At 39.3% G+C, this 26920-nt stretch overlaps 2 protein-coding genes across 4 annotated transcripts in view; one reads left to right on the top strand and one right to left on the bottom strand.

Annotated features, from left to right (window-relative positions):
• Positions 1–4641: 4641 nt before the first annotated feature.
• LOC115216766 (putative GTP-binding protein 6) lies at positions 4642–22134 on the top strand. Its single transcript, XM_029786335.2, has 11 exons — positions 4642–4977; positions 6008–6112; positions 7565–7668; positions 9066–9247; positions 10593–10682; positions 12171–12282; positions 13022–13142; positions 15775–15983; positions 16872–17020; positions 18573–18734; positions 21832–22134. The coding sequence occupies exons 1-11, from the start codon at positions 4722–4724 to the stop codon at positions 21995–21997; spliced, it is 1656 nt and encodes a 551-aa protein (XP_029642195.2). The 5' UTR covers positions 4642–4721; the 3' UTR covers positions 21998–22134.
• Positions 22135–22937: 803 nt separating this feature from the next.
• LOC115216664 (ATP-binding cassette sub-family B member 6, mitochondrial) overlaps positions 22938–26920 on the bottom strand; it is a 58542-nt gene continuing 54559 nt past the window's right edge. For 2 of the 3 annotated variants that reach the window (XM_029786165.2, XM_036506266.1), the window contains exons 16-18: positions 25996–26069; positions 24599–24976; positions 22938–23240 (exon numbers count right to left, since the gene is read on the bottom strand). In XM_029786165.2, coding sequence (XP_029642025.1) covers positions 23135–23240; positions 24599–24976; positions 25996–26069 — 558 coding nt within the window. In that variant the 3' untranslated portion in view covers positions 22938–23134. The remainder of the gene's footprint in view (positions 23241–24598; positions 24977–25995; positions 26070–26920) is intronic. The other variant, XR_005000861.1, reaches the window with a different exon arrangement.

Below are 26920 nucleotides of genomic sequence, written 5' to 3'. Positions count from 1 at the left end.
ACCAAATTCAGTCACAAGGCTTTGGTCGGCCCGAGGCTATAGTAGAAGACACTTGCCCAAGGTGCCACGCAGTGGGACTGAACCCGGAATCATGTGGCTCGTTAAGCAAACTATTTACCACACAGCCACTCCTACGCCTATTGTACTGTTAACAGGAAACCCAATGTTATATTTAGTATTAAATAAAATAAAAGATATAAAGTAGTCTCTCTCTAGGTCGCTCGACCTGCTAGAAATAGTAGATACTTCATTTACGTCACACCCTACAGGAGAACATATTGGCTAATGTAGGTCTAGATATGCAATGCCCGTGAAAATGACAGGATGGTCGTGGCTGGAACCTCTTTGATTATATGTTTGCTCGAACATTAACAGCTGAACCAATTGTAATGTTCAGGATCTGTGCCGTGATATATTTTGGTAACTCGCTGTTCAATACAACAGAAACAACCATCTCTTGAAAGAAATTTTCGAAGAACTTCAAGGAAGTCTCGGTGCTCTACGCTGGAGCACCGCCTTGATGGGGTTTAGTCGAGAAATTGACCTCGGTTAGTCTGCTAGTTAATCTATAGGTTTCCTTTGCCGAATTGCTAATTACAGGGATGTAAACAAACACCGATTGTCAAGCGGTAGGACACACACACACCACACACACACACACACGTATCAAAAGATGGAGCCTACCACATGGGAACGTTAATACTTGTTAACCCACAAATAAAGAATATTTATCCACCAATATAATGATGAGCATTCATTCTCAGCTATTCGATATAAACTATCAGTATACATATATACATATATTCTATCCACCAATCCAGTATTGAGCACTCATTTTCATCGTCCGACATTTACGAAGAGAGGTGAGGGGACAACAAGCAGGTGTATTAGTTTGACGCTCAGGAAGAATGGAAAAGTCGTTGGAGTTCTTAAGTCACAAAGAACTATATATCTACTTTTGCCCACTCAATATACAAGGGTTGAACAAAATAAACACCTTAAAATTTCAAACAAATATATTTTGATAATGGGTAGGACTGCCTTTGGCAGTAATTACAGCTTGAATTCTACGAGATATGGACTCGTACAAAGTTTGAATTGTTTCCAAAGGAATTTTTGTCCATTCTTCAGCTAAAACATTCTCCAGTTCTTGTAGTGATGATGGTGGAGGATATTGACTTCTTACTTGTTTTTCTAAAATGCACCTTTAATGTTCATAGATTGAGATCTGGGGACTGTGGTGGTCAGATAAGATGTTCAACTTCACTAGTATGTTCCTCGTGCCATTCAGTAACAACTTTAGCTGGGTGAATTAGTGCATTATCATCACGAAAGAATGCGTTTCTCTCCGGAAACAGTTCTGCAACCATAGGGTGAATTTGATCAGATAAAATGTTTAAATAGTCTTGACTATTAATTCTGCTATGAAGGGAAACCATTGGGCCGGCGGATTTCCAAGGTATAGCCCTCCCCGCCCCCATTCATAACAGATCCTCCTCTATGATTAACAGCTGGAAGAAGGCAGTCTGGGTCAAATGCTTCTTTTGGCTGTCTCCACCTGTATACTCGGCCGGTGGTCGGAAATAAGGTAAAGGATGACTCGCCCGAGAAAATAACATTCTTCCACTGCTCTCGGTACCAATTCTGTAGGTTTTTACTCCACTCTAAACGCTTTGCAATGTTTATTTTTTAAAGTAGTCGTTTTCTGATTGCAGCCCTTCTGTGAAATTCGGCTTTGCACAGCTCCCGGCGAACAGTTTTTGTAGAAACTGGGTTCATGAGGTGGTCATTAAGCTCTGCAGTAATTTTGGGAGTTGTACTCGACGTTGGTCGAGCCGGAGCTGTAGAAGAGAACACCCAAGGTGCCACACAAGGGGAATGAACCTGAAACCACGTGGATGCAAAGCGAAGTACTTAACCACACAGTCAAGCTTGGATCTTTATCAACAAGGCAAGTCATCTATTGACCTTATAATTAGCCAAATATGACTAATGACAACACCTGCCGTTCAAGTGGGGGAAATCAGAATTTAGCCAAAACAGAGCTTTAATAATGTAAGGGAAATAACTCATGAAACAACTCATTTTCTACATTCCAGTAAAGGTGGCCAAGGATTTCAACGTTTTAGTTATTTCTTTTAAAGTATTAAAACTCTGTTTTGTTTAGAGACTCGTCTAAATCTTTGACTTTTGTTCTGACCGAGACGTGTGTTTCTGTCAGATATTTTTCGTTTAATTATACCGTATTTTAACGTACAGCCAAAAAGCGAACTGACTAGCGAATGTTAACAGACATAATCTATTAGAAAGAAACCCAAGACAACGGTCATGACATACCGACAGTAATTTAAATTACTCTTCAGTATATATATATATATATATATATATTCCAATTAATTATTATTATAATAATAATAAAGGGTAAAATCATAAATGAGTTTTACCAAGTGGTCAACGCGAAAATAAAACCTCGTAGGTAAATTAATATAAATATATTATAATTATATACATAATTATAACAGGGGCTTGGCTTGCGCCTCACCACGCACTGAAAAATAGATGTCAAAAGACACTATTGCTACCATAGATTCTCCGAGAATTCTACTGGCCTATATGTGGTGTGTTTTTCTCGGAGAATTTATGGTGGCAATAGTGTCTTTTGACGTCTATTTTTCAGTGCGTGGTGAGGTGCAAGCCAAGCCCTTGTTATAATTATGTATGTAATTATAATATAATTATAAATAGCATAATTATAAAATATAACACATATATATATATATATATATATATTCCAAGGTCTTATTCTTTTGTTGTCACTTTTTTATTATTATTATTATTATTATTATTATTATTATTATTATTATTATTATTATTATTGTTATTATTATTATTATTATTATTATTATTATTATTATTGTTATTATTATTATTATTATTATTATTATTGTTATTATTATTATTATTATATACATATATAGGGGAAAGCATTTTCTACACTAGGCCATTAATCTCACAATACCTAAGCAAAATATATATATTTCAGTGTCCTAGGAAAGATCGTCATCCACCTCTTTGATCTTGGTCACCAGGTCAGCCTTGGGGTAGCAGGCAGAGCAGTTGGTGTCTTTTTTTTATTTCAACTACACCCATTCCCACTACCCATAGGATTACAATCGTGGGTACTAGGAGGCCAAAAAACTGAGGTTGGTGAAGTAGAAATTCTCTGACAACCACTTCTGACTCTTTCTCGAGTTGTGGCGAAAACGGAGTCCTGCTGTCATACATATGACCTTCCAGCTCCAATCCTCTCCGGCCAAGAACTGACCACAGTCTCCAGCAGCCTTCACATAACCGTCTGAATTAAGCCTAAGGCCCAGTTCATCATTTGTTTGGGTTATTTCTGACGTGCGAACGCAATCAGAGCCCCTTCTGTATCTCTTCCTGCTAGTACGACTTCCTAGTCTCCGTTTCAGCGGCATTTTAATACCTGGCGCGAATCGTCATGATAAAAGTAACGCTTTCCCAATATTTTGTTGTTTCTATCCCAACAATGGACCACCCGTGTGTTACTTCCGCATCCTCATTCCATAAAATGTGTTTGTGGAAAGAAAAATATAGAGAAACATCAATACATGTCAGAGTGACTAAGAAACGAGGAGGGTGGTCGCGAAATGTGCTAGAAACAACAGCCAGATTTCCCTTAAATCACGCTCCTATTCGTATGAAAATATTATCCAAATTTATTTAATTTTTTTTACCGAAAAGGCTTCTCCCATGGGTTTTAAGTGCGTCGTGCAAAAAAAATTGGCCAAAGTCGGTCCGGAGTGAAGTGATGAGAGGGAGATAAAAATCAAATTTTCGTAATTTTTTTTTTTCAACAGAAGAATATACCCCATCATTTCCAATGCCGGGGTCACAGTCAAAACGGAGAAAATCCAACTTATGTGAGCGTCCTGATCCGAATCTCCGCCGAAGTTACACGCTGCCGTCGAGTTGCTTTCTAACTTCTGCGAATTAAAAATATAACATGCATTTCTTTCCATTTAGATTAACGAAGAATCTTGCTTCTCACAATATGGAAACATTTCTCATGGCACCAGCGGACAAACTGGAAAAGGCGTTGCCCCGGAGGATAGCGAGAAAAATGCACTGGAACCGTGACTCTGAGTCATGGGGCTCACACTTGCGGGCGGCAAGCAGGGATATGGTCCGGAGGTCAAGAACACCGGAGGTCTCAACTGATACCTTGTCACGTATTTTTTTTCTTTTTTTCGCAGCCTGACGAGCAACGGAGCTTGGGCTGACAGCTGACAACACCAAGTTGCCTTATTTTGAGCTGGCAGAACCGTTAGCACGCCGGGCGAAATGCGTAGCCGTATTTCGTCTGCCGTTACGTTCTGAGTTCAAATTCTGCCGAGGTCGACTTTGCTTTTCATCCTTTCGAGGTCGATAAATTAAGTACCAGTTACGCACTGAGGTCGATATAATCGACTTAATGCATTTGTCTGTCCTTGTTTGTCCCCTCTGTGTTTAGCCCCTTGTGGGTAGTAAAGAAACATATTTTATTACCTGTGCACCTGAGCACTGTATGCAATAATTTCATTATTATTTTAAAACCAGGAATGGTCGCATGAGAGTCGCCTCCCATGATTACACCGGTTCTTTAGCGAAGAAAGTGCTCGCTTGATTCATTTATGTTGCTAATTATGCCGTAATTGATAATGACACTTCAACCGTGCACCACTTGCCGTAGATTTATTAGATTCAAACACATGTTTAAGGTGGCTCTGAGACCGGATTTCCTCTACAGCCATTGTTTACGAAGACAATACTCACAACTAAATACACTCCTGAGAAAATGTAACAGAACTTCTCAGTTGCCGGCTTTTGTGAGCAGACTTGGCTCAACATTAAAATGGAATCGTCTTTTTTGTACAAACAGTTACCGAGAAGAAATTCTAGAAGGTCATCCGGACGGTAATATCTATTATGTATTTCCATTTGTGAATGAAAGAGGAATGAAAGAACGGCTTAAATCTTGTTTTGTTTCCGTACACCGATGTTTTAATCCTTCATACGAATACACAGTTGTTAAAACAGCCTCGAAATTATAATCATTGCCATTATTCTACGCTAGTTTCTTTCAGAAGTTTTTTCTGAATCAAAATATTGCACTGTTCTTCGTTTGTATAAACTTTATTGGTACTACTTGTATATCTAGTCCCAGACATACAAAAGTCAAGAGTATGTCTTTGCCGGAAGACCTTCTTCGATCAGGTTAACCCTGGACTTGACAACAAGTACATAATAACTTGTTAGATTAGTTTACTCTGCTGTTTTGGAATCCAATTAGTTGATTTGTTCCTAATTATATTCTTATTCCTTTCTCTTGCTAAGCATAGCTATTTGTTGATATCTTTTTTTTTTTCTTCTTTTAGCATTATTAAATTTTTATGAACCCCAAAAAGTAATTCGTGCGATGGGAGATAATTCTTTTAGTGTTTCAGAAATTTATAGAATTCGTATTTTGCTCAACGAGTTTACAAAATATAAACATTAGGGCGGCGTGCTGGCAGAATCGTTAGCACGCCAGGCGAAATGCCTAGCGGTGTTTCGTCTGCCGTTACGTTGTGAGTTCAAATTCCGCCAAAGTCGACAAATTAAGTACCAGTTGTGTACTGGGGTCGATATAATCGACTTAATCCGTTTATCCGTCCTTGTTTGTCCCCTCTATGTTTAGCCCCTTGTGAGTAGTAAAGAAATAGGTATTTCGTCTAGCGTTTCTTTCAGGGTTCAAATCACGCCGAGGTCGACTTTTTCTTTCATCCTTTCAAGGTCGATAAATTAAGTACCAGTTACGCACTGGGGTCGATGTAATCGACTTAATCCCTTTGTCTGCCCTTGTTTGTCCCCTCTATGTTTAACCCCCTGTGGGCAATAAAGAAATAAATTATTAACAAGATACTCTTAACAACACGAAATAAATCAGGTTTCTCTTATTTTTCAGAAGACATTGAAGAATTATTGCGTCGTGACGAAAAGTATCAGGAATATGTCCGAGAATACTTCAGCATCCCTGAAACTGGACAAAGGGTATTTCTTATACAACCAAGTAAGTTGATTTAATCAGAGATGCAGGTTTTCTAAGTTTGTTTCCCAACCACGTTGTTCTGGGTTCAGTCCCACTGCATGGCACCTTGAACCAGTGTCTTCTACTATAGCCTCAGGTCAGCCAAAGCCTTGTGAGCGAATTTGGTAGATGGAAACTGAAAGAAGCCCATTGTGTGTGTGTGTGTGTCTTTGTGCATATGATTGTCCCTCACCACCGAAAACTAATGGTTACTCTTTTACTTGTTTCAGTTATTTGACTGTGGCCATGCTGGAGCACCACCTTTAGCGGAGCAAATCGACCCCAGGACTTATTCTTTGTAAGCCTAGTACTTATTCGATCGGTCTCTTTTGCCAAACTGCTAAGTTACAGGGATGTAAACACACTAGCATCGGTTGTCAAGCGATGTTGGGGGGACAAACGCAGACACATACACACACACACACACATATATATATATATATATATACATATACATGACGGGCTTCTTTCAGTTTCCATCTACCAAATCCACTCACATAGCTTTGGTCGGCCCGAGGCTATAGCAGAAGACACTACCCCAAGGTGCCACGCAGTGGAACTGAACCCGAAAACATGTGGTTCGTAAGCAAACTACTTACCACACAGCCACTCCTGTGCCTATAAAGGATGAAAGGCCAAGTTGACCCCAGCAGCATTTGAACAGATGAAATACCGCTCAAGTATTTTGCCCGGCAGGCTAATGATTCTGCCAGCTGGCCAACTTCAGACATAAAGGCTTTAAGAAAAAATAAGTCCTGGGGTCAATTCATTCGACTACAAAATTCTTTAAGGCAGTTTCTCAGCATGGCTGCAGTTTAATGACTGAAACAATTAAAATAAAAAATATACCGTAAATCCTCGAGTATAGTCTGCCCTTGAGTATAATACGCAGGAGATTTTTAGGGGAGCTGTACCTCTGAAAAACCTAAACCTTGTGTATAATACGCACCCCTTCTCTAACTTGAGTCAAGGAGTTCTATATAACGTCCTTGGTTAGTAAAAATGTATACAATAACGTCCTTTATTATTATTGTATATATAACATAATGCAAACGTGTAGCTTTTTTGTGCATTTTGTTTGCAGAAAATAAAGAAATAACAGTAATAACGTTTAATGAATGTTGCTTACTGCAAGTTATGGATGATTCTTTTAAGACTTCATTGCTTTCAGGCTTAGCTTAAGGTATTTTCGCGCCCGACATCACAAAATGCATCTGAATAAACATTGCCGGACAGCAAATAGAGACTAGGACATTGCTTAGAAGATATTTTTCATTTTTAACCTCGTATATAGTACGCACTAGGGATTTTGACCTTTAAATTTTGGGGGAAAAATGCGGATTATACTCGAGGATTTATGGTATATCATAACTACATGCTTACTATAGAATAATGTTTGATTAGCCATTAAGCCATTAATTGATTTCATTTCAGATGTTAAAAGGGGGCCACAAAGGTCCCTAAGTTCTATAAGAAGTCAACTGGAAGAATCTGTTGCTCTCGTTGAGACACTGCCTAACTGGAAGGTTGTTGGAAAGGTAAGGCTTTTGCATATTGAGAATTTTATCTTTAGTCTTTTAGCTAGGAGGGAAGGCAGTGTCCGTGACCTTTTATAGGGCCTCAAAAGGCTGTTGGAAGGAAAGAAAGTAACCTCAGACTGAAAACTTGGTCTGAATGCTTGCAACAGAATGGACTCTGCTAAAGGTACTAAAGGTGCCAGATGGGGTTCTTCAACTAGGTTCACCACCTAAGTAGGGCATGACAGGATTTGATCTCAGGTTGCAAAGACCCAGAAGAAATACTGCAAGGTGACGAGCTGGCAGAAACATTAGCACACCGGGCGAAATGCTTAGCAGTATTTCGTCTGCTGTTAAGTTCTGAGTTCAAATTCCGCCGAGGTCGACTTTGCCTTTTATCCTTTCGGGGTCGATAAATTAAGTACCAGTTACACACTGGGGTCGATGTAATTGACTTAGTCCGTTTGTCCCCACTATGTTTAGCCCCTTGTGGGTAGTAAAGAAATAGGTATTTCGTCTGCCATTACGTTCTGAGCTCAAATTCCGCCAAGGTCAACTTTGCCTTTCATCCCTTCGGGGTCAATAAATTAAGTACCAGTTATGCACTGGGTCGATGTAATCGACTTAATCCCTTTGTCTCTTCTTGTCTGTCCCCTCTATGTTTAACTCCTTGAGGGCAATAGAGAAATAAGAAATACTGCAAGGCATCTAGTCTGATATTCTTACTGTTCTGTCAACCCACTGCCAGGGGTGGTACCTTTTTTTTCTCAACCCTGAAAAGATGAAAGACAAAGTTGACCTTGGTGGGATTTGAACTCAGAGTGCAAAGAGTCAAAAAAGGTACTGTAAAGCATTCTGTCTAACACTCTAACAACTCAACCAATAATCACTTTAAAAAGATTCGCTCTTTTGAAATCTCTTCACAATTTAGCAATACCATGCAGAGATTATAGATTATAAACAGTGATTGTTGATGCTTCCGTGCTGGTGGCACATAAAAAGCACCAACCAATCGTGGCCACTGCCAGCCTCCCCTAGCATGTAAAAAGCAACCACTACACTCACGGAGTGGTTGGCGTTAGGAAGGCCATCCAGCTGTAGAAATACTGCCAGATCAGACTGGAGCCTGGTGCAGCTTCCTGGCTTCCCAGACCCCAGTCAAACCGTCCAACCCATGCTAGTGCGGAAAACGGACATTAAACGATGATGATGATTATACTCATCATCCTCTTAATATAAAAGGCTGGACAGACCTTCTCTTTTCTGCTTCTAATTTGACTAAGACAACTTTGAACTTTTAAAATCTAGCTCTTCACTAGCTTCTGGTTCTGGTTATCATTCCTTGTGACTTTATTGTTTGAGAACTTGGGAATCGTCATTATTTGAACTTCGCTTTTGCAATATCTTGGCTTTTTCAGAAAATTGTAGCAACAAAGAGCCCCGATTCCAAACCAGTTTTTGGTAAAGGCAATTTCGCTTCTCTCACCAGTGAAATTCAGAATTGTCCTGCTGTTACAGCCATTTTTATTAGTTTAAACATGTTAAATACCATCCAATGGACTTACCTTCAGAATGTGTGGAAAATTCCAGTGTATGACAGGTAATCAAGATATACTGTTTTACTCTCTTTATTCATATTTAGATTCGTTAAGGTGGTCAGCTGGCATATTAGCACACCAAGCCAAATGCTTAGCAGCATTCCATCCATCTTTACATTCTGGGTTCAAATGTCACTGGGGTCAGCTTTGCTTTCATCCTTTCAGTGTCAATAAAATAAATACCATTTAAACACAGGTCAATGTTATTGACTTACGCTCACTTCTGAAATTGCTGGCCTTGTGCCAAAATTCAATATCAACATTTAAATTTGTTTCTCCATGATAATTAAACTCTCTTTTCTTGTTTCTTTATTGCCCTCAAGGGGCTAAACATAGAGGGGACAAACAAGGACAGACAAACAGATTAAGTCAATTAGATCAACTCCAGTAAATGACTGGTACTTCATTTATCAACCCTGAAAGGATGAAAGGCAAAGTCGACCTCGGCGGAATTTGAAGTCAGAACGTAACGACAGATGAAATACCGCTAAGTATTTCGCCCGGCGTGATAACGATTCTGCCAGCTCACCACCTCAGGGTTCAATACTGCTGCATGAAATCTTGGGCAAGTGACTTGTACTACAGCCTCCTGTGTGTATTTAGCTATAGCTGCCTAATTTGAATGGTCAAAGTTGTGATGTTGCTCTGGTGAAGAGGTTATCACAGCTCTACAGTTCACAGCAGACAAAGCATTTGAGTCTTGTGGATGATATTACATTTTATCATCTTCTATGTTAGTTGTGTCTGTGCAAGACTGTGTTTATTTTAAAAAAAGGTATTGTGTTTATGTTGTGTCCATGTCTGCCCCATAACTTAACCAATCATCATCATCATCATTTAATGTCTGTTTTCTATGCTGGCATGGGTTGGACACTTTGACAGAAGCTGGAAAGCCAGAGAACTGCAGCAGGCTTTACTGTCTTTTGGGAAACCCTTCCTAATGCCACCCACCTTACAGAGAAGATTGGCTGCTTTTTAGATGGCACTAGCACTGGTGAGATCTGTTTTGACATGGTTCTTATGGCTGGATGCCCTTCCCAATGCCAACCACTTAATAATTGGTAAAATAAGTACTTGGGTCACATTGTGACTTTATCACTGACAACCCCAGGAATCATCATTATTTGAATTTTATTTTTGCAATATCTTAATTTTTTCAGAAAATTGTTGCAACAAAGTCCCCCAATGTCCTTAAAAGTACTGCCCCAGCATAGCCACAGTCTATTGAAACCAGTAAGAGAATACAAGAGACAACACTGGCTGGAATAGATATTTATACTTTTAGTTCAAAGACTTCTATAAATAACTTTACGTTTAAATCTCTTCCGTATCTGTTTTGCTTTTTAGATACAACATTGTGTTACAAATCTTCAAGGAATATGCTAAAACGAAAGAAGTTAAGCTACAAGTAGCTTTGGCCGAAATTCCATATATCAGGTAATATTTTTCTGCTATAGCCTCAAACTAACCAAACTTGGCAGTGGATTTGGCAGATAGTAACTGAAAGATGCCTGTCATGTGTCTGTGTTTGTCCCCCGGCACTGCTTAATATTTTTGTTTTGCATTCTGCGTAAATTATATTTGTGGAATTTATCGGCTTAAGTCTAGCTAAGCATTTAGTCTGGATGTTTCCAATCTTAAATATTGGTGCTACTCTAATGTAATTGTGCCGTTGACTGGCAAATCTAGAATTAGCTCAGTTTTCTAAACCAACAAACTTTCATTTGTTCTCTATTAAATGATTTCATCATCATCATCATCGTCGTTTAATGTCCGCTTTCCATGCTAGCATGGGTTGGACATATGACTGAGGGCTGGCAACCAGATGGCTGCATTAGGCTCCAATCTTGATCTGGCAATGTTTCTACAGCTTGATGCCCTTCCTAATGCCAACCACTCCCAGAGTGTAGTGGGTGCTTTTACATGCCACCGGCCAGTCAAAGACTTTTCTAGATATTTTAATCATTTTACTTTCACCTGCTTGTAGATTGATAAAATAGGTACTAGTAATATATTGATAGTAAGTCAATCAACTATATATCCCTTGAAAAAACGAATGTCTTACTGAAGAAACTCAATGTTTATTCTAGAGCTAGATACCGTTCTTGGTGTTTCTTCAAATCTTGAGCTTTATCAAAATAAATCTTCATTATTTAGAAGGTGACTGTTTTCATTACATTCAAATCCTACCAGTTGATTTCATTTACCCTGTAAATATTTCACTTGTGCCAGTGTTAGAAATTATCTTTCCACCTTCTGTTTTTGGGGTACTTTAAAGAAACTGCACCATATCTTTTTGTAGAATAGATTTGTGCTGATAAATCTATTGAAATATTTTTCACTGAATATGGTTGCTTCCTTGGCACTCTTCTGAACTTTAATCATGGAAGAGTTTCCAAACAGTTCTTTGATTTTCTGCTTTGTATCTTCAATTTTCTGGGGTTTTTTACATGTGATTTTCTACTTTCATTTGTGTTGTTATTGTTAGTTAAAATCCAACCAGGCTCAAGTTTGCCTTTCTTCTGCCAGGGTCAATAAAACAAGCAGTGGTCAAGTAGTTAGGCAGAAAGCGAACTGGCAGAAACGTTAGCACGCCGGGCGAAATGCTTAGCAGTATTTCGCCTGCCGCTACGTTCTGAGTTCAAATTCCACTGAGGTTGACTTTGCCTTTCATCCTTTCGGGGGTCGATAAATTAAGTACCAGTTATGCACTGGGGTCGATGTAGTCAACTTAATCCATTTGTCTGTCCCCTCTGTGTGTAGCCCCTTGTGGGCAGTAAAGAAATAAGTAGTTAGGTCAATTAAATTGACACCTCTTTCACAATTTAGTAGCCACATCCCTCAATTAGAAATCATTGTAGTAATAATTGTGTTGTTTAGAAAACTCTTAGAAAAGCCTAATTGTATCTCTTTTCTACCTTATAGGTCACGTCTTCCTTCTGTCCATGGTGGGAGTTTAAGTATAACTGCAGGGGGTACAAAACACACTGGTGGGACAACTCCAATGTACCTAGAACAACGGTATAAATATTTACAGGTAATTATTGTCTTTAATTTCATTTATACAGTAAATGGTTTCAGTGCTCAGCCCTTCTTCAAATTAAGGTGGGGTTAATGTTATGGTGTGAAGTCATATGTTTTGGAGAAGACCACTACATCAACACCAGATATTTTGCAGACTACTTTTCACAGTAAGTGGATAAAGAGGTAATGTAGTAAAGTTCTTAGCAGAGTAGAACTCATCGTCATCATCGTTTAACGTCCACTTTCCATGCTAGCATGGGTTGGACGATTTTGACTGAGGACTGGCGAACGAGATGGCTGCACCAGGCTCCAATCTGATCTGTCAGTGTTTCTACAGCTGGATGCCCTTCCTAACGCCAACCACTCTGAGAGTGTATTGGTTGCTTTTAAAGTGCCATCGGCACGAGGGCCAGTCGGGCGGTACTGGCAACGGCCATGCTTGAAAATGGAGTTTTTTACATGCCAGTTTTTAAAATTTTATAAGTTTGAAGGAATTAACAAAAGCATGAACTTATAACCATAAAAACATTCTTGGAATAATATGCATAAAAGATGCTTCTTTGAAACCATCAACTTCAAACACAGTGAAAGTAGTGTATAATTGAATCAAAAAATAATAATTCTACATTTCATAAAAACATCATCTTTTGACCCAAAGTTCCATGCTTTTCTGTTGAATCATTCTCTAAACAAGTATAAGATTTTTTCTTGTATGTGGAATGCTTTTAAAAAGTCATATGCTTTATTTAAAGGACTGGGAATTGAAACTTAAAAAGGCTTTGAAAAAAGTTCGAAAACAAAGAGAGATTGTGCGCCAGAATCGTTTGAAGAAACAAATCCCTATTGTTGCAGTGGTTGGTTACACAAATGCAGGTAGGGGTGGCCCCTTTTCTATTCTACTTAAAGTTTTCTGTCAAACAACATTATGATATTACATCTTAGACTTCATTTTCAAAGATTCCTTGTAAAGGAAACATTTCAATTATTTCTATCCTAATATTCACTTTATTATTATTATTATTATTATTTATTATTTATTGCCTCGTCTGGCACCTGTGTCGGTGGCACATAAAAAACACCATCCGAGCGTGGCCGTCTGGCACCTGTGTCAGTGGCACATAAAATCACCCACTACACTCTCGGAGTGGTTGGCGTTAGGAAGGGCATCCAGCTGTAGAAACACTGCCAGATCTGACTGGCCTGGTGCAGCCTTCGGGCTTGCCAGATCCCCGGTCGAACCGTCCAACCCATGCTAGCATGGAAAGCGGACGTTAAACGATGATGATGATGATGATGATTATTAAAGTAATGGGGAATAAATAATTAAGAAATGATTATTATTGAAGTGATAATTAATTATTTACTCTTAGGGAGAAATGCAAAGCCATAATGTTTTCAGGACTTGGCAAACAAATAATTTCTGTAATGTTTATCACCTGGTCCAGCAATTTGATACCTCTGTAATTAAACCTAAGGCATCACCTTTGTAGCAGTAGGCTACAATGGTGGTACACCTGTTGTTGGGTATGACTCCCTCATGGACAGCCTAATTAACTATACATGTGACTAGGCCATATCCCACTCTGCCAGATATTTTAAGCATCTCACTGGTGATTCCTGACAGGCTGGGGGCTTTCCCTGTCTTCATACCCATGCTACTCTCAATTCAAATAGCTGGTCCATTTGCTGGGTCCACATTAGGCAGACTTTCCTTCTAGATTAATTTTAATTAGATGTGTATATTAAAACAAAACTGCGGATACATCTGTAACAATATATCATTTCAACTCCAAAATAACATATGCACTGAATACATTTATCAATATATGTATATAGGCAAGGCTGGCAACGGCCACGAAAAGCACCATCCGTTCGTGGCCATTGCCAGCCTCGCTTGGCCCCCGTGCCGGTGGCACATAAAAAGCACCATCCGATCGTGGCCGTTTGCCAGACTCGTTTGGCACGTAAAAAGCACCAACTACACTCATGGAGTGGAGTGGTTGGTGTTAGGAAGGGCATCCAGCCGTAGAAACATTGCCAGATCAAACTGGGCCTGGTGCAGCCTTCTGGCTTCCCAGACCCCAGTTGAACCGTCCAACCCATGCTAGCATGGAAGGCGGATGCTAAACGATGATGATGATGATGTTTGTGTGTATATTTGTTGGAAACATAATCAAAACCTGTTGAGATGATATTTTCAATGACAACTTTTTTATTAGCTTCTGTCTTACATTCAACATTACAAAATGAGAGGCAAGAACTAGAAAGATGAGGGTGGCATATTCTAGTTCTAAGTTCATAATTTTAAACTAATCCATGATTGTTTTCATGGATTTAGTGAAGAACCAAAATGGTAGCTAACACAAGACTCTGAATCATGAACATATATACTCTATCCAAACTTATATAGTCACCATCATAAACATTAGTGCAGCTTTTCCCTTATTCCTTGTGCTTCTGTTTGTAAGAGCCAATATCCTGAGAGCTTTGATTATTCTCCATGTCTTCAGTCTTTCTGTACCATGGATTCCATTCATTGTCAGTATACACTACACCAACACAATCATCTTTCCTGTATAAATCAGCTGATGCCTTTACCCAGACATTCTTGCAGCTTATTTACACTCTACAGAATTTGCCATATTCTGAACGCCTTACTTCCCTGGGCATGGATACATTGAAACTCCGATGTCTGGCAAATGACTTGGCAGACACCCATAAAATTATTAACCATCTTACAAACAATAACTCTGAGCACCTTTTCAAACTCCACCCGTCTAACACCTGTGGACATGTTTACAAAGTCAGAAAACAGCACAGCTCCCATAACTTTCGGAAACAGTTTTTCATGCTAAGAGTTGCTGAAGCATGGAACAAACTGCCGGCATCAGTTGTTAGTTGTCGGAGCACAGCATCCTTCAAAACTTCCATGCTTCCTGAGATTCGCCAACACTACACCTGATTTTCTCCCCTCCATACACACGCAAGCATGTATCTGACTCATACACTGTTCGCTTCCAGACATTTGTACATTACTGCATATGCTTTATATGCACTTTTGACAAGTTGTGGTGCACCTGAGCACTTTATACAATAATTTCATTATTATTATTATTATTATTATCATTACTTTTCATACAAACTAACATTGAACAGTGATTCAGTTCTCTCCATTCTCTGCTGATTTATACTCAATCTACAGACCTCACCTCACAACATGCTTCATCTCTTTCTATTACCATTGAAGGTAGCAGTTATTAAATAGAAGAAACTATCAATTCTGTTATCTGTCTAACATTTTCATGACTTGCTTCTTTGTCAATCTCCCACTTCATATTTAGTGAATATATTGCAATCATCAATTGTAGAGCTCTTCTCTCATTTTGAGAAAAAGCCACATCTCATGCGATATTGGGGATTTTGTGCCTCCTTTAACTAACTGAAATTTTACTAGGTTCTGCATCTTCTCCATTAAATTGGTAATTTACATACCTTTTTATCACAGGTAAAACATCAATAATCAAAGCCCTTACTGCTGATGCAAAGCTCCAGCCTGTTGACCAGCTGTTTGCGACTCTAGATGTGACAGCCCATGCTGGTGTCCTACCAAATCACATGACAGTCATTTATATCGATACTGTTGGATTTATTTCAAATATCCCAACCACACTCATAGAAGCATTTGCTGCAACACTCGAAGATGCAATTATTGCAGTAAGTTTGACATTTGCATTTCATTTGTTGCTTCTTTTGCGTTCGTTTCAAACTGTTCTTTTATAAATATTTCCCCAGAAAATATTAGCTTCTGCATCTCGGTTCCTTCATGGTTTTTGGTGATCCAAGTTTTCAACCTTTTCACTGAGATGCTTTTTCGGAAATCACTTTTCCAATAAGTGGAAATAATGTGAGTTCATCGCTGCTTCCTGCACCAGTTTCGCATAGCAACCCCAACCCATCCAAAGTACCTTGGATTGTAGAACGACCTGCTGTGCTTACCTTGGATCATAGGGTTACCTGCTGTGCTTGAGGAGACCTATTCAGTCAAATACATCAACATCAAAATAAATATCAAATGGAAATTGTAGTTGTGATACCTGTGCCAGTGGCACGTAAAAAACACCATCCGAACGCGGCCGATGCCAGCGCCGCCTTGACTGGCTTCTATTCCAGTGGCACGTAAAAAGCATCAACCGATCGTGGCCGCTGCCCGCCTCCCCTGGCACCTGTGCCAGTGGCACGTAAAAAGCACCCACTACACTCACGGAGTGGTTGGCATTAGGAAGGGCATCCAGCTGTAGAAACTCTGCCAGATCAGACTGGAGCCTGGTGCAGCATTCTGGCTTCCCAGACCCCGGTTGAACCGTCCAACCCATGCTAGCATGCAAAACGGACATTAAACGATGATGATGATGATGATGTGTCATTTTCTTAAGAAGATTTGCATAGACCTGAAGCTTCACCGTACTCACAGCACCAGAACTTTCAATAGCTCAAAATCGGAGAGTGTTAAAATGGATCAATGTGTTTGTTTCTTCTATTCAGCAAACTTTTGAATTATTTCTCTGTGACTATTTTGAATTTCAAATCATTATTATTATTTAGGATGTAGTAGTCCATGTGAGAGATATCAGTCATGAAGACACCAAGGCTCAGTCTGTGAATGTTTACAACACTCTAAAAGGCATGATCAACCCTCAGAAAGTGGAAAATATGATTGAAGTGAAAAATAAAGTTGACCTTTTACTTGGCAGGTGAGTACATGTGTATATACTCTTTTTACTCTCTCTCTTTTACTTGTTTCAGCCATTTGACTGTGGCCATGCTGGATCACTGCCTTTAGTTGATCAAATCGACCCCAGGACTTATTCTTTGTAAGCCTAGTACTTATTCTATCATTCTCTTTTGCCGAACTGGTAAGTTACAGCGACATACACACACCAGCGTCAGTTGTCAAGCGATGTTGGGGGGACAAACAATAACACACAAACATATACACACACACACACACACACATATATATATATATATATATATATATATATATATACATACATACATATATACGATGGGCTTCTTTCAGTTTCCATCTACCAAATCCACTCACAAGGCTTTGGTCGGCCCAAGGCTATAGTAGAAGACACTTGCCCAAGGTGCCATGCAGTGGGACTGTACCCAGAACCATGTGGTTGGTAAACAAGCTAGTTACCACACAGACTCTCCTACACCTTATATATATATACATATATTATCATCATTTATCATCCATTTTCCATGCTGGCATGGGTTGGATAGTCTAACAGGATCCAGCAAGCTGTAAGGCCATATCAAGTGCCGAGCCCCAATGTCAGCAGTAGCTTGGTTTCTGTGGCTGGATGCTCTTCCTAACACCAACCACTTTACAGAGTGTACTGGATGTTTTTCTCACGCCCGCAATGGCCCAGTGGTTAGGGCAGCGGACTTGCAGTCATAGGATCGCGGTTTCGATTCCAAGACCAGGCGTTGTGAGCGTTTATTGAGCGAAAACATTTAAAGCTCCACGGCTCCGGCAGGGGGTGGTGGTGGCAATCCCTGCTGTACTCTTTCGCCACAACTTTCTCTCACTCTTTCTTCTGTTGGCCTGCTCGCTTAGCCAGCGGGGTGGCATCATTTGAAGGCTAAAACAATGCGAAGCACATTGTGACCAGCGATGTGTAGCAACATCTGATAGCCTGGTCGGTCACGGTGATATATATATAAAACATTACTACCAAACTGAAATTAGGAAATGGTTTACCTGTAGAATGCTAAAAAATTTCTGTTGCTAATCTCATTTACAAAAATACATGGTCTCTCTCTCTCTTTTTTTTTTTTTTTCTTTTGTTTTCTTCGTGGTTAAATGTGAATTTCGATCAATATTTTGGGGCAATTGATCAGTCACTAATATTAAAGCAGTTTAAAGTTTTACAATGTAAGCGCTATATTAATTCAGTGACTTCATGTTTTTGTGCCTGTGGCACGTAAAAACCACCATCCGAACGTGGCTGATGCCAGCGCCACCTTGACTGGCTTCCGTGCCGGTGGCACGTAAAAAGCACCAATCCGATCGTGGCCATTGCCAGCCTCGCCTGGCACTTGTGCCGGTGGTTGGCGTTAGGAAGGGCACCCAGCTGTAGAAACACTGCCAGATCAGACTGGAGCCTGGTGCATCCTCCTGGCTTCCCAGACCCCAGTTGAACCGTCCAACCCATGCTAGCATGGAAAACGGATGCTAAACGATGATGATGATGATGATCTCTATCATTCAGTTATTTTGTTTTATTTTAGGGAAAATCTCGAAAGTGAGTCCAAAGAGAAATGCATATACACAAATGCCAGTAGTGGAGCTGGAGTTGGAAAACTTAAGCATTGCATTCAAGAAGCCATCCTTAATACTAGCAACTGGAAACAAAGAAAGTTTCGGATCAGTATGGGGAGCCCTCTTTTCCAGTAAGTATTGCCAACAATTATTAATTTTATACCATTTTTTACCCAAACTCACTATTTTCATAGTCTTTCATTTTTTATTAGTTTCACTGTATATATGATATACATATGTGTGTGTGTGTATAATAAATAATAAAATAAATGCGCCCTTTTCAAGCCTAGCCAGTCTCATGGGCCCGGTTTCCTGGTTTCAATGGCGTATGTGTTCCCCAGCTGGACGGGACGCCAGTCCATCGCAGCGTTACTCATTTTTGCCAGCTGAGTGGACTGGAGCAACGTGAAATGAAGTGTTTTGCTCAAGAACACAACACGTTGCCAGGTCCAGGAATCGAAACCACAATTTTACAATCATGATGCTGACACCCTAACCACTAAGCCACGCGCCTCCATGTGTGTGTGTGTATATATATATATATATATATATATATATCAGACTGGGCCTGATGCAGCCTTCTGGCTTCACAGACCCCAGTTGAACCGTCCAACCCATGCTAGCATGGAAAGCGGACACTAAATGATGATGATATATATATATATATATATCTCCTCTTAAGACCTCTTTCAGTCATGAATGACCATGGGAGTGCACCTAGGAAGTTTCCCTTCCAAGGCACAAATCTGGGCAAAGTTGTTTCTGGAAGATCCACAGTCACCCATGCATACCAGTCTCTCAAATCCACACCACTGATGTTGCTCAAGAGAAAGGCAAAGGCTAATACAGTACTTGGCACCAGTGACATTGCAACTCATTTCTACAGCTGAGTGAACATGAAATAAAGTGTCTTGCTCAAGAACACAACACACAGTCCTGTCCTGGAATCAAACTCACAACCTCACGATTGCAAGCCTGATGGTCCAACCACTGAACCACAAACAAACACACACACACACATCTATATATATAAAGCTGAAATTGTCTGTGTGTGGCAGGTTTGGTAGCCTTCAACTAACACTATCTCCTTCGAGACCCTGCCGCGCAAATTGACCAAAATTGAGAATATGATAGAAGAAGGCTTGCTCTTCATTCCATAGAAGATAAAATTCAAATCGGACCATGTTAACACCAAAAATTATTTACATTAAAAAGGTGCTTTTTTTCTATGAAAATCCCTATTTTTTATGATTTTTTGACTGCTGTGTCACCATTTTTCGGTGTATTTCAACCAGAAATATGTTCACTTAAAGAGAATAACAAGCTACATAATGCAAAATGTTTCCAATTCTAAAGGGTCGAAACAAACCCGAGTAATGCCGGGCGATACTGCTAGTATGTATATAAATTCAAGAAGTGCATGCAGAACAGTAAGAAACCAAACGATAATACAGTTATCCTTTTGTAATGCATTCTGACCGATTCAACAACGAATATCTGATTGCTCTTGTTTTCCATCTGCTGAGAACAGCTCCTTCTTTTAGACAATGTGTAATCATAATACACATGATTCACCAGTGTAAGGGGCAGTTTGAGACCAGTAATGTTTCAATCACATCATGTGGTTTTCTCAATGCATATGTATATATGTGGAGGCACAATGGCCCAGTGGTTAGGGCAGCAGACTCGCGGTCGCAGGATCGCGGTTTCGATTCCCAGACCGGGCGTTGTGAGCGTTTATTGAGCGAAAACACCTAAAAGCTCCACAACGCTCCGGCAGGGGGTGGTGATCCCTGCTGTACTCTTTCATCACTCTTTCTTCGGTTGGCCTGCTCGCTTAGCCAGCGAGGTGGCATCATTCGGAGGCTAAAACAATGCGAATGCATTGTGACCAGCGATGTGTAACAACATCTGATGGTCTGGTCGGTCACGTGATCACGTGATGTATATATATATATATATACAAGATCCCTTCTTGGAAAAGCAAATAAAGGGTTATTGACAGGAAGACCACCTGGTTATAAAGGTATGCCTCAATGTATTCATTTTAGCCATGCTAACATGAAATAGACATTCTTTTTTTTTTTTCTTTTAATCATTTCAGTCATATGACTACGGCCATGCTGGAGCACCACCTTTAGTTGAGCAAATCGACCCCAGGACTTATTCTTTGTAAGCCTAGTACTTATTCTATCCGTCTCTCTTGCCGAACCGCTAAGTGACGGGGACGTAAACACACCAGCATCGGTTATCAAGCGATGTTGGTGGGGACAAACACAGACACATATTCATACATACATTTATATATATATATATACGACAGGCTTCTTTCAGTTTCCACCTACCAAATCCACTCACAAGGCTTTGGTCGGCCCGAGGCTATAGTAGAAGACACTTGCCCAAGGTGTCACGCAATGGGACTGAACCCTGAACCATGTGGTTGGTAAGCAAGCTACTTACCACACAGCCAATTGAAAGAATCTAAAACAAATAAATGTTAATAATTATAGGAAAGCTAATTTAATCTAAAACAGTTTCAAGCAATATTTTTGTTGACATCCATTTTTCCAATCTCACTATTGGCTGAAAAGATATGAAAATTTCACTATTTCTATGTCTTGCTGAAAGGCATTGTTCCTGCTCACAAAAAATAATAGAATTGGTGCCATCTATTTTTCCAGGTTAATTAAATCAACGACTATAATATACATAGGTGCAGGAGTGGCTGTGTCGTTAGTAGCTTGCTAACCAACCACATGGTTCTGGGTTCAGTCCCACATAATGGCATCTTGGGCAAGTGTCTTCTGCTATAGCCCCGGGCCGACCAATGCCTTGTGAGTGGATTTTGTAGACGGAAACTGAAAGAAGCCTGTCGTATATATGTGTATATATATATATATATGTATGTATGTGTGTGTATATGTCTGTGTTTGTCCCCCTAGCATTGCTTGACAACCGATGCTGGTGTGTTTACGTCCCCGTCACTTAGCGGTTCGGCAAAAGAGACTGATAGAATAAGTACTGGGCTTAAAAAGAATAAGTCCCGGGGTTAATTTGCTCGACGAAAGGCGGTGCTCCAGCATGGCCACAGTCAAATGACTGAAACAAGTAAAAGAATAAAAGAAAAGAATAATAGACTTAATCCACAATATAGATTCACTTACATGTTTTAAATTCCTGACCTTTTTTTATAGTATTTATTTAAACTTCTGCTTTATTATATTCTAGATGGCTCCAACAAGAATCAAGCATTGTTTCAGCGATTCCTGATGACACCAAAGAAAATCTCATTGTCACTGTGGTCCTCACAGATTCTACGTATTACCGATTTAAAGCAGAATTTAAGAAACAAAGGAAGAAAAACCTTCAGGCTACAACAGACGTTACAGCATGAGCTAACGACAATCTTAACGAACTGAAAACTTTCCGAGTGAAATAATGTTCAAATATTTCATATTGAAAGAATTTTAATTAGTTTCAATTCTTTGGATATTTAAATTTTTGGATAAATATTTTTCTATAATTTTCCAATGATTTCAACTTTATTTTAAATTTTCAAATATTTAATTGTTGGTAAACTAAATTTGTAACTCAGTTTTAGTTCCTACTTTTAGCTATTTCCTTTGAAAATATAAATACCACATTTATTTTGAGTGCCTACCCCAAGACACTTTTACAGTTTGGGGTTTTCCGTGGACAGTCAGGATTGAAAGATAGTTCTCAGGATCCTTTAGGAGCCACTAAAACTAGATGGGGAGTAAGCATCCAAAGACATCATCATTATCATCATCATCGTTTAATGTCCGTTTTCCATGCTGGCATGGGTTGGACGGTTTGACTGGGGTCTAGGAAACCAGGAGGTTGAACCAGGCTCCAATCTGATCTGGCAGTGTTTCTACAGCTGGATGCCCTTCCTAATATCAACCACTCCGAGAGTGTAGTGGGTACTTTTTACATGCCACCAGCACAGGGGCTGGCATCGACCATGTTTGGATGGTGCTTTTACTTTCCACTGGCACAGGAGCCAGTCAAGGCGGTGCTGGCACTGGCCACATTCGGACAGTGCTTTTTACGTGCCACTGGTACAGGAGCCGGTCGGGGCGAGGGGGCTGGCATCGACCACATTCGGATAGTGCTTTTTACGGGCCACCAGCACAGAGAGCCAGACAGGCGGTGCCGGCATCAGCCACAACTATAATTTCCAAGACCAGGTAGGAATAATGAACTAGGTGACAGAAACATGGAAATTCAGATTACATGTGCTGCAGTTAACACATTTTGCCCCAGAGGAACTGAAATTAGCTGCTAATTTAATAATGAAACAATACAAGTGATTTGGAATCAATAAGTGGAAAAACTTATTCAGGTATTTTATTAGATTCTGACATATGAGATCCAAAAACATTTTCTCAATAAAATTACAAACTCTATCATACAAACTCATATTTATATATAACTCTATCATACAAACCATCAGAAATGTGGAAAAAAAATCTATTCTGAATTTTAAAAAAACTGAAAATATTCCTAATTACTTGTCTGATATGTTCTCTGAAGATTCCTCTGCTGACATATTTGTCAACTGTTGTTGCCACATTGAGCTATAAGCACCTTCAGCTTTGATCAACTCAGTATGCCTGTAATAGATAAAAAAGAAAAAGCCAAATCAGAAGACAAGGTCACGCTAAGTTCTGTGTACTTAAGAATATTTTTGATTTTGAAGGCTGTGACATCTCAATATATTTTAAAGAGAACATGTTCCATAATCTCTTTAAGAGGAGTGGTTCTCTGTAAATGGAGCATTTATCAATAGGAGCAACAGTGAAGATCAATAACCAATTAGTAAAATTTGTCTCCAAAGCTTTCTGAAATAATCTCATGGTTGTGGAAGAAGCTGGAAAATGGTTGCAGAAGTAAGTGTGGAGAGAAAATCACAAAAGAAGGGCTTGGATGAGGGTTTCTTTACAAACTTCAGGTAACATTAACACTTTAAGTGTTCAGCTTGTACTGGTCACATGCCAGTGTTTATGAATACCAGTTCAATGAGGCATTAAAGTTCATGACCTCTGCAGATATCTGCAAGTGGAGTCCATTATCAGTTGTGATTTCAAAGATGATTTGGGGATAAATTTAAAGAAAATTCAATATAAACAAAAAATGATTGGTGAAATGTGGGTCCTGTGGGTGCTGTGCAAAAATTTAAAACAAATTTGTAAGAAATAGCAAGATTAATTTGTGTAAGACTTGAGATTAAGCAATCATATTATATTAATGCAGGGCTCAAATGGGGATTGTTGTAACTCATCAAACTACAGCTATTTTAGGAGTATGAACATGTTAACCCTTTAGTTACTGCATTTATTTTGAGATGCTCTGAGTTTCTTTCAATTACTTTCAATACAACAAAGAATTTACTAAAATAACTTAGTTATCATTCAGCTGGTGTTAGGAACATAAATTGTGATTAAGGTTTGGTGGAAGATTTTAATTCCAAACTTATGAAAACAAGACATTTGTACTCAGAGCCATTTGTACCAGTTTCAGCTAGGTTGGTAACAAAAGGGTTAAGTTACAGGAAGGTGAACATAAGTGGTCCAGAAGTGTCTTGTAGAAGTGGAGATACACAACTACCCCAGGTGGAAAAAGGGAGACAATGGTGAAGCGATGACAGGGTATCACCTCTTCACCACCTTAACCCTTTCATTACTGTATTCATTTTGAGATGCTCTGTGTTTCTTTCAATTACTTTCAATACAACAAAGAATTTACTAAAATAACTTAGTTACCATTCAGCTAGTGTTAGGAACATAAATTGTGACTAAGGTTTGGTGGAAGATTTTAATTCAAAACTTATGAAAACAAGACATTTGTATTCAGAACCAGAGCCGGTTTCAGCCAGGTTGGTAACAAAAGGGTTAATGACAATCAAACTTAAATATTTATCTTGATTATTTAATAACTTCAGATCTGAAAGTATCAAAATACAGGTACTTACGTTCCTCGTTCTATAATTACGCCTTCATGAAGAACTAAAATTTGGTCAGCGTGAATAACAGTGGAAAGGCGATGTGCTACGATAATAGTTGTGCGGTTTTCACATACACGTGATAATGATGCTTGGATGTTTCTTTCAGTTTCGGTATCCAGGGCTGATGTTGCTTCATCCAGAAGGACGATAGCTGGAGCCTTTAACAATGTCCGAGCAATCGCAACTCTCTGCTTTTCTCCACCACTCAGTTTCAAACCTCTTTCACCAACAACTGTATCATAACGATTTGGAAATGACATAATCCGTTCGTGAATATCGGCGCCAGCAGCAGCTTCCTGAATGTCTCTTTCATCACTCTTGAAACGACCATAACGAATATTATATCTACAAAAGCAAGAAGCCAATTAGGTTAATTATACACCGTCTTGCAATCAACTGTGTGTCTTTATTAAAACTGAAGCCAAAACAGTCCAACAGATTTTTTTATCTCACCATCTTTAAAACCAGCAACACAAATGTTCAGGCAACAAAATTTCACTTTTCCTATCTTTTTATAACATAAAGTAATTTAATTTAGCAGGTTAAGACACGGCTGAGTGGTAAGAAGCTTGCTTACAAACCACATGGTTCCAGGTTCAGTTCCACTGTGTGACACCTTGGGGAAGTGTCTTCTATAGCCTCCGGCCCACCAAAGCCTTGTGAGTGGATAGAAACTAAAAGAAGCCCATTGTGAGTATATATATATATCATCATCATCGTTTAATGTCCGCTTTCCATGCTAGCACGGGTTGACTGAGGGCTGGCGAACCAGATGGCTGCACCAGGCTCCAGTCTTGATCTGGCAGAGTTTCTACAGCTGGATGCCCTATATATATATATATATATGTGTGTGTGTGTGGGGGGGGGCATGGCTGTGTGGTTAGGAAGCTTGCTTCCTAGCTACATGGTTTCGGGTTCAGTCCCACCGCATGGCACTTTGGGCAAGTGTCTTCTGCTATAGCTCCAGGCCGACTGAAGCTTTATGATTGAATTTGGTAGGCAGAAGTTACTGCCGTATGTGTAGGTGCTTGTGCCTCTCCGAGAGAGAGAGAGGGATATATATACATATTATATATATATATATATATATGTATGTATATGTGTGTGTGTGTGTCTTTGTGATGTTGCTTCATCCAGTGTTGTGCTTACATCCCCAAAACTCAGGGGTCTGGCAAAGTCTTTTATAGTTTGATGAATTCAATTGTGAAACAAAATTTTCTTTATCAAACTAGTTTTATCAAGTTTACTTAAAAAGTAAAGAAATAGTCTTAAATCAAATGCTAGAGATCCTAGAAAATATGTTAGCAAAGACCAATTAAAGTAATATATTTAATTAGGTCTTTTGATAAAATATAATATTTCACCTGATGTCATCATTGAAAAGGACAGTGTCTTGGGGTACCACACCAATATATTGGCGAAGTGAACTTTGAGTAACCTAAAAACAGACAAAAAATAACAAAGAAACTGTGATTTTATGGAAATCAATAAATTGTGATTATGGAATTAATTTCCAAATTTACATTCAAAACTAAAACCAAAAAAATTTTAATTTAACTTGCAACAAAAAATCAATAGGTTTTCTATATAATTTGTTTAGGTTTTCATATAATACTAGCAGTATCGCCCGGCGTTGCTCGGGTTTGTAAGGGAAATTATATAAGCATTTTTAGAGATGTAAAGTATAATAGCCATCTCAATATGGCTAACCACAAGGGGGGGGGGTGTTACTGTAGCTTTTTACGTTCTGAGATTTAATAATAAATTTTTAGAGAGTTACTTCCCTTATATATGCCAAAAATGCATTAAAAATGGGAAAAATTGATGGTAATTTTTTTTTTAAATCGTAGACTCATCGTAGACGCGCGCTAATACCCAGAAGGGCTCGATATGAATCACGACTATAAGATACCTGGTTTTGGTTAAACTGCACCGCAAAATGTGGGAGTAGTTAGGAATCTAAATCGTAGGAGACTGACAGCACACAACCTCACTTTTATATATAAAGATATACAAATATCATCATGTATGTAAAAGCGCTTGTGCACTGCAGGGGGCTTCTGTGGCATACATGGAGGCTAGGGTTTTGGTTCCCGCAATGAGGAGGGAACCAAGCTGCTGGAGTTCTGTGATGTAAATGATCTTATTGTTTGTAACACTAACGTCAGGAAACCAGCCAGTCACCTACCGATCTGGTAGACACACTAGTCAAACTGACTACATCCTCACCAGGAAATGGGAAAGATGGCTGCTTATAAATGCCAAAACCTTCCCAAGCGAAGAATGCAC

This window comes from Octopus sinensis, linkage group LG10 (assembly GCF_006345805.1).
Source record: "Octopus sinensis linkage group LG10, ASM634580v1, whole genome shotgun sequence".
Classification (NCBI taxonomy): domain Eukaryota; kingdom Metazoa; phylum Mollusca; class Cephalopoda; order Octopoda; family Octopodidae; genus Octopus; species Octopus sinensis.
Note: the sequence above shows the minus strand (reverse complement) of the source record. Positions and strands in the feature narration are given on the sequence as shown.

Excerpts from the sequence above, each read along its gene's own strand:
- LOC115216766 (XM_029786335.2), top strand. The coding sequence starts at position 4,722 with ATGACACTTCAACCGTGCACCACTTGCCGTAGATTTATTAGATTCAAA. Across the intron at positions 7,669-9,065 it reads ACTGGAAGGTTGTTGGAAAG|AAAATTGTAGCAACAAAGAG; the intron begins GTAAGGCTTTTG and ends TGGCTTTTTCAG. Across the intron at positions 12,283-13,021 it reads AACGGTATAAATATTTACAG|GACTGGGAATTGAAACTTAA; the intron begins GTAATTATTGTC and ends CTTTATTTAAAG.